This window comes from Dipodomys spectabilis, unplaced genomic scaffold (genome assembly GCF_019054845.1).
Source record: "Dipodomys spectabilis isolate Male_0828 unplaced genomic scaffold, ASM1905484v1 ptg000082l, whole genome shotgun sequence".
Lineage (NCBI taxonomy): Eukaryota > Metazoa > Chordata > Mammalia > Rodentia > Heteromyidae > Dipodomys > Dipodomys spectabilis.
In genome coordinates, this window is record NW_024870759.1 from 1,772,564 (window position 1) to 1,781,191 (window position 8,628).

The following is an 8,628-nucleotide window of genomic DNA, read 5'->3' on the forward strand; positions in this document are numbered from 1 at the left end:
GGATCAGAGTTCAAAACAAGCCTAAGCAGATAACTCCAAGGCCCTTTACTCTCCCATTAACCATCAAAAAGCCAGAAAGTGGAGTTGTGGCTCCAGCCTTGAGCAAAATAAGCCAAGTGAGGGCACCAAGCATAAATTCCAGCCCCAGGACTGCATATTTTTAAACAGGAAAGAAATACTCCACACCAAGAAAGAAAAACTATTTGATCTAATAAGCTACATTCACTAATTTGGGAGTACCTACTTTGTAATCATTTCTGGGAGAAAACATGAGTCCATTCACATTTCTGCTGGCCTTTCTGAGCTCAAAGGAGCACTGCTCTCCACTGTAGCACATGTGATGTTTCCACACATTTCAAAGCCAGCATGAATTTCCATGCTTCCTTGTTCCTTTCAATGGCAAGCATAGCTGCCCATGTGAGCCTGCTGGAACACCAAGATGGAAGCATCTCATTGTGGAGATCACTCACACAACCAAATTTTACTTCATGGGCCCCTGAAATAATCTTTAGTGTCTTAACCCTTTGAAATCCCAGGTCATGCACATTTTCAGCTAGCAGTTATTTTCATACACAGCTTCCAAGATTGCTAAGCTTATCTAAATGTTTTCACAGGGAAGATAATCATTCATTTACATTTGTTGCCCAAATATTTAAAAATGTAAATATATATTTGGCTTTTTCCATAACTCAACTCTTGCTCTGAGGGCACTATAAGCATGAATATGGTATACAATATTTTCAAGCTAATTATATGGTTTCCACATGGAGATGCCCCGTGTAAGTATGTGTGTCAGTGCTCACTTCAGCAACACAGATACTAAGTATGTACGTCATTATCAAATTAAGATACGTACTTGACCTTGCTCCTCTCTCTTTGCCATTAACACTTAATAGAAATAGCTGTAGGATGTTCCCATGACAGCCCATTCAACTTCTTCCATGGACCCTGAGAGACACAATCTTGTTCTGAGGTACCTGAAAGGGACAGGCCTGGGCCTAAGAGAGCTTTGAGTCAACAGTGGAACCCTGACAGTTAGAGGGTTCCCAGATAATCTATCTACCAACCCACTGTGAATCCTGCACAATGGAGGGTGTACTGAGGAAAGTCCTCCTTCTGTACTAAGCAACCCTGGGAGTAACAATCTTCTTCTGAAATCTGCAAGTCAGGCAAGTCGAGAGGTCAGAACTCTGTCAGTGGTGAAAGACAGACTCTGAGGAGGACAAACAAAGTGATGGCCCTAGAGAGTCTGCAACTATTCGATGTGTCTCTCTGCACTTAGCTCAGCAGCTAAGTCACTCTGAGCCCTGAACCCCTTCTTGTCACTTAAGGAACACTTGGATTCCAAGAGTGTGACAGAGATTCTTGGTGGGAGGTACCCTGGGCTCTGTGTGGGGCAGATGATTGCAGAGGGTGCCTCCATACCATTGATTGTCCCCCAAAGAATTCATCTGCAGCACTCTCTCAGCCCTGCACCAAGGAAACTATGGCATTGAAAACACGGTCGTAACATCTGTATGTCTGAGAACTGGAGAGGCCCCAGCTCTGGAAGTGCTCACGCCTCGGGCTCTTCTGCTGGTGGAGATAAATCCTCTCTCTGCCAGGCAGGCACCAGTGGCTCACACTGGAATCCTATCTACTCAGGAGGCTGAATTTTGAGGATTGGGGTTTGAAACCAGCCCAGGAAAGAAAGTGTGATACACTCACCTCTGCACAACTACAAAAAGAACAAAGAAGGAAAAAGCCAGCAGTGAGCTATAACTTGAGTAGTAGACTGCTAGCCTTGAGCACAAAAGTCAAGAAGACTGACCAGGCCCAGCATTTAACCCCAAGACCAAGGGAAAAAGCTCCTCCCCTGAAATGCTGTTCCAGACAAACCCTGGTTGTATCCAAGCTGGTATCCCCAAGCCATGGTCAGTGAGGCATAATCAGCTGAGGCCCCCTCCCGCCCCTACCATCACTGCCCTCTTTCTTCTACTTTATAGTTTTACTGCTTTGTGGGTTTCTAGCTCAAACCCTTCTACTTGCTAGGCAGATATTCTATTCTATCAATTCAGATACTCCAAACTTTTTTCTGTTTTTCAACCATTTACTTCCAAACTTTAATTCAGCAAAGGTCTCTGTGTGGAAAGAACAGGGAAGGCACCCCCCAGGGAGAGGACTGAGTCCCCAGAGACAAGGGAAGGAAGCAAGTGGCCCAGTTGGACAAGAGCAGGGACCAGCCCCGGACACACACAAGCATGGACGGGTCTTGCTAGTGGATGGCAGGGCAGTCTGTACTGGGCAGGAGGGATGCCACCTCCAATGGTGGGGCTCAGGGCTCTGTCATGGGCTCAGTGGCCACAGTAGATGACTGCTCCAAGGGGGAATTCTATCTCTGTGCCTTGGCTTAGGTGGAAGGGGCAAGCCTGTGAGGAACAAGACTTAGCTACAAACCTTTTGTTTAGCTGGTTTTCCAGCAGGATTCAATTGTTTTAGCCTGAAAAGCCGTGGACCCCAACATTTTTCCTTATACTTTCCACATGTATTTTTGGGGGGTGGGGTTCGGTGGTGGGTCCTGAACTCTGGGCCTGGATGCTGTCCCTCAGCTCTTCAGCTCAAGGCTAGCGCTCTACCACTTGAGTCACAGAGCCACTTCCGGCTTTCTTCTTTTTTGCTTATGTGGTGCTGAGCCATCAAACGCAGGGCTTCATGCATGCAAGGCAAGCGCTCTACCACTGAACCATCTTCCCCGCCCCACTTTCCACATATTCTAGGTGATGAGGCACATTGTCACAGGCACCATTTCATAATTTGCAAAAAGGTGTCCCTAAATTGTAAGTCTGGCTTGCCTCAAATGCTGATATTCTCAATCTCAGGCTCATGAGGTGGTAAAATATTAGACACCAGCCACTCACTCCAGCTAATGTACCACTCCTTCTATAGGAGGGAAAATTTCAGGTCATACATTTTAGTCGGAAGCTCTGTTTTTTCTTTGTCACAAATGAGGCTCCAATTCAGGGCTTGGGCCCTGTCCTTGAGCTCTTTCCCTAAAAGCCAGCGCTCTACCACCAATTTGAGCCACAGTGCCACTTTCAGCTTTTTTTTTTTTTGTCGGTGATGGGACTTGAACTCTGGGCCTGGGCACTGTACCTAAGCACTTCAGCTTAAGGTGAGCACTCTACCACTTGAGATAGAACGCCACTTCCCACTTCCAGCTTTTTGTGATTAATTGGACATAAGAGTCTCCAAGGACTTTCCTGCCCAGGCTGCCTTTGAACCACAATCCTAAGATCTCAGTAGCTAGGAAAACAGTTGTGAGTGGCTGTTGGGCAGCTTAGTGTGCACTTCTTAGGAGGGATTCAGACTCTGAGAGGTTCAGGTGGGAGAGCTGTCTACAAGGTGAACAGAGGAAATCCCACTATCAAGTGTGAAGGAGTAACCTCAATGTCAGCTGTTGCCCAACATTCCACCCCTCCCCCAGCCTCCCCTTCAGATTCCTGTGACCATGGAGACAGTTTTGAACACTAACTTGCTGAGGAGAGGCTGTTTGTCTAAGCCGTATCCAGGAGAGAGAAGTTGATCGGCAAAAGCCCTGATTCAGGTAGAAAATCATGAAATAAGTCAACAGTGTCTCTTCTTTCACACTCTCAGTCCTGAACCCTGGGGAATATCAGGACAGTTGAGCACTCCTCCACCATGTATGCCTTTAACACTCACCGACCCAAGTAACCTTAAGTTCTCCCTCCAGATACTGTGAGAATAACAGCTTTAGTCTAGGGTCTTGGATACAAGCGGTCTTTGGATATCTGGGGGGAAGCAGAGAAAGCTTCATACTATTTGACAGGTCCCTGAAAAATGTATATTCACACTTGTTCTCAGCCACATTCCTATTGGCCTCTGGTTAGGTGAGGAGTCTACCTTTTTTCACTCCCTACTACCACAATGGACACTGAGAAAACCTTTGCTTGAAGACATTGGTGTGCAGAGGGCAGGACTCTCCAATGCCTATGTGTGTGGGTCAAACACTCATAGTAGATATTGGTCCAGGACGTTGACTTCCACCATGGAGTGATAAATGAAATGAGAACCTTGGCTGGTCAGGGACAAGACTGTTAAGGAAAGGACCTGAGACTCCAGGTTAAGGGAGACACAGAGTAAGTGTGCCCCTGCGGTCAGTCCAGGGAGACTCTGTGCTGTCTCACCAGTGTAGTGATATTTATACTTGCCTTTCTAGATGATACAATGTTAGGGATTAGGTAGACACATAAATCCTAAATCTAACAGACTGCCAGTCCAGATGCTCACTGAAGTCTCAAAAGGAAGACTCATGAGTAACTGTGATTGGCCTAGAAAACATATGACCAACTCATGCAGTGACCCTGTGGAAGCCCCAGATCAGGTGATCAAACAACTGAGTCTTTAGTTCTGTATCTAAGGGATGGGGTAAGACCTGTAGAGAGTCAAGGTGAGGTGTAAGGCAGCACCAAGGATGGGTAACTTGGCCTTATTTTCAGACTGAGTCCTGATTTCCTCCAACTCTCTAGGAGGTGACTGGTATCAGGAGTGGTGTGGGACTTCTGCCTGGACTAAAGGGGAGGACTTAGGGAGGAACAAAGGGAAATTGCAGGTCAGATCATCCTAAGGAGGCGTAGAACAGTATGTCTAGATTCAGGGCAACTCACTTTAGCCTCTTAGGTTCATTTCTGGGAGAAGTTTAAGTTGGGCTGAAGAGTTTGTTCTCTGCCCAGCTGAGCTCTGTGAGGAAATCAATAGCTCCTTATATTGTAAGGCCAACGTGGCACCACGCAGTATTATGGGGAGGAAAGGGCATCAGAGCTCTCTCTCAGGTCTGCAAGATGCATCTGGACATCACCAGAGGGAAAAGGCCCCAACCATGTAAAATTGACTATGAATACCCTGAGAGATCTCACAAAAAAAGAAAAGCCCTGCATCCTGCCCCCTCATTCAGACTTGGGAATCTCTTCTGGGTGTTCACATGAACTGTTTATATGTTTGTGTCTCCCAGGAATCAAGAGGCTGGGTCCTTACACAGAAGAAATTCAGTGAAAAGAACCTGATCAGCAAGAGCGAGTGTTCAGAAGCTATGTGGAGTTAAGGTGAGGACAGGTATAAACGCCAACTCATACACATGGACATCACTAACAGTCTTCCACTCCTTTACCTATGAGGAAAGCCAGAAAGCATAGGAGCATTCATCTCCCCTTACATCTTTGTGTTTTCTCACAGATATAAAATTTTTGCTTAGGGATTGTGGCCTTAGGTCCTGAGAGTGAAATTCCCAACCTGACATTTAACAAGGAGAACACTGAGGCAGTCCTCCAGCAATATGGCCCACACTGCATGTGCTCACCTTTGCAGTTGCCCTTGGGCCCATGTCATGTATTCTCATTGCCTTTTGTTCAAATATAAGGACAGACACCACTTGAGAGAGTGTTCCTCAGGCCAGCAAAGAGTAGTGCACACATCTGCAGGGGAACTTGAGCTCCTAGAGTGAGTTCAGTAGAGGCTGTTTATTGCAGAACATTAAGAACCATGCAGTCTACTTCCCTCTCACTGTCCTGCCTGGAGGCCCCATGTTTTCCTTGAATGCTGGAGCCCAACGGAGAGACAGGTCTGACTCACTGCCTGCTGCACATACTCCAGGGACTAGGAGGCCAAGGTCTTGGTTTGAAGAGTTACCCTCATGTAAACCAGCAGACAATCCTCTGCCAGGTTCAGAATTTGAGACTGAGGTGCATATGATGAAATGGTACCATGTGCTCCACAACTCCACATCGATCAGTACTACACACCCCACCAGCACCCCAGAAACTCAGATTCACTCAGCATCTTGTGCCTTCTAGTATTGTTCCCTCACTGTTAGACTTCAGTCAATAGACACAAGAGGGGGACAGGAAACTACTTGGCCCTAAAGCAAGAAAGCGAAGACCAGGAGTAATTGCTAAGGGAGCTGGCAAGAGGAACATTGTCAGCTGAAACTGCTTCCCTGCTTTCTTTCCCACAGGCCTAGGAGTCATCATTGAGCTGCACTCCACCCTCTGACTAGCTATCCCCAACGACAGCCAGGATGCCTTATACTCAGAGGACCCTTCCCTCTGAGCTAGAAAGAGGCCCTGTGGCCCAAAGCCAGGCCACAGCCTGGGTGGTTGAGCAATTCCCCCAAGACCAGCAGGAGATCTCAGCCACTTCTCTGTTGTTCGGAATTCTAGTGGAGGTGTCAGTTACTTTGCTCCTGAGTGAGGTAGTTGGGGAAACTAATGAGGAAGATCAAGAGCCCCACATTCAGGAAAGGGAAGATGTGTACCCTGATGACAATGAGATATTGCAGAATGCCCTGCAGAAAGAGGCCCTAGCATTGGTGCGATACCTGTTACGTCAGTACAATTCATGCCAGCCTGTTACTGATGTGGATATGCTGAGTCGCATCACGGGAGGTTACCGGCCTCACTTCCCTGTGATCTTAGACAAAGCTTGTATCTGTATGCAGCTACTGTTCGGTATTGAGATGAAGGGCATAGACACTGTTTTCCACACGCACATGCTTGTTATAGCCGCAGGTATCACTTACGATGGTGTTCTGAGCCATGTGCAGGGCATGCCCAAGACGGGTCTGCTGATAATTGTTCTCTGCATCATCTTCACGGAAGGGGGCTGTGCCACCGAGGAAGCCATCTGGCAAGTGCTGGATAAGATGGAAGTGTATCCTGACAGTGAACACGTTATTTTTGGAATACCTAGGAAGCTGCTTATGGAAGATTTTGTATATGAGCAATACCTGGAGTATCACCAGGTGCCCGGTAGCGACCCCATTGCCTATGAGTTCCGGTGGGGCCCAAGGGCTTATGCAGAAACCACACAAAGGAAAGTTCTGGAACACTGGGCCAAGTACAGTGGGGTTGACCCAAACTCCATCCCTACACTGTATGAGGAATCTTTACGGGAAGAACAGGGAGCAAATACCAATGATCACACTTCTTTAATAAAAGAGTGACTCTTCCTCATTTAAAATCAGTTAGGAAATTGGCTCCACCTTAACATCCCAGTGAACCAGCGATTTACTTGGAAGTGGTTGAAATGTCAAGTGAAATAAATTACAATATAGAGAAGCTTGTTGTGAATACTTGCCTCAAACATTTTCTCTTTGACACACACAAAAAAACATATACGTTGTCTTGATTTGGGTTGGGTACGTGTGTATTTATATGGGAAACTACATCTTAACAACAAGTCCCACAACTCAACAGCTGTTTCTTCTGCAAATCATTGTTTTAGCATCTGTTCTTGGTAATATCTTTAATTAACACACAAGTTGGTATAGGGGTTAGGGCACAACGTTATGAAGAAAATATGAAGTGAAATTAACTAAGGAAATTGAAGGAAGAGATTTTTTTTCTTTATTTCTTTGTTTTTCTTTTCCTCTTGCTTGTTTATTAAACTTTGGGATGGTAAGCCCCTGCACTGAAAGGGTGGGACAAAGCATGAACAAGTGCAGCAGTGCAACTCACATTGCAAACTATGTTCAATGAGTTATACAACTTCTGGGTGGGTTTGGGAGGGATAGACTGGGAGAAAGCATGAGAAGGTGACATTTTCTAGGAGAAAATGTACTCTATCTGCCTTATACATATACCTGCAACCCCTCGGCACATCACCTTTAGAAGAACAATATAAAATTACACAGAAAGAAACGTTTTGTGGGCCATCAATGGCTCATGCCGGTAATCCTACTCAGGAGCCTGTGAACTGAGGTGGAAGTTTGAAGCCAACCTCAGTAGTGAGCTCTTGAAGGTTCATGTCTCCAATGAACCACCAAAAAGCTGAAAGTAGAGCTGCAAGTATAAAAGGTCAGGTACAGTGCCCAGGCCCTGAGTTCAAGCCCAGGACTGGCACACACAAAAATACAAAAGCTATCATTTGCAGAAAAAGAGGTGGAACTTGTGTGAAAGAAGCCAAATTAAGAATGAACAACATCGCATCTTTTCTCCAATATAAAGAGCCTTCTTCCTCACCAATAAAACACAAAAGAGAACAATTCAAATGTAAACCAGGGACTCTCTTAGGGAGGACATCTCATGGCAAGGGATGGCTCTATGATAGGGTGAAATTTGAGTATTATAGAGACCATCCATACACGAATATATGAAAATAGCCTAATTAAGCCCAAGTTAAAAGACATTTAAAAACTTAGAACAGTGACTTAAATGGAGAAGCAGCTGGCAGAGAGAAAATGATCTGGGTTTTGACAGACTATCATCTGTCATTCTAGGACTTTCTTCACAATTACATTTTGAAAAGTGACTTCTAGGAAGTGGCACTGTGGCTCAAGCAGCAGAGCACTAGTCTTGAGCTGAAGAGCCCAGGGACAGCACTCAAGCCCAGAGTTCAAGCCCCACAACCTACCAATAAAATAAAAAATAAAAATTAAAAAAACAAAAAAATTAGAAAAAGTGACTTCTAATGGGGGAAAATTTCCTGAATTCTATGACAGTTCATTTTGCTTTCCTGTTCTCCTGAGCTCTATGTCCTCTGTTATGTCCTACAGAAGAGTGACATGAACAACATCCCCTTGTGGAAAGCACTGGGGTCAAATACCATTAGAAATGACTGCCTCTGCCATTCACTACA

The 8,628-nt window shown here is 45.6% G+C and overlaps 1 protein-coding gene across 1 annotated transcript; it reads left to right on the forward strand.

The window, feature by feature from the left end:
- The first annotated feature begins 6,070 nt into the window (after nucleotides 1-6,070).
- On the forward strand, nucleotides 6,071-6,994 carry LOC122110919 (melanoma-associated antigen 10-like). Its single transcript, XM_042683639.1, has one exon. It carries the CDS (start codon nucleotides 6,071-6,073, stop codon nucleotides 6,992-6,994), a length of 924 nt encoding a protein of 307 aa, XP_042539573.1.
- Nucleotides 6,995-8,628: the final 1,634 nt, after the last annotated feature.

What these genes read in the sequence shown, in the direction of transcription:
- LOC122110919 (XM_042683639.1), top strand. Translation starts at nt 6,071, where the DNA reads ATGCCTTATACTCAGAGGACCCTTCCCTCTGAGCTAGAAAGAGGCCCT.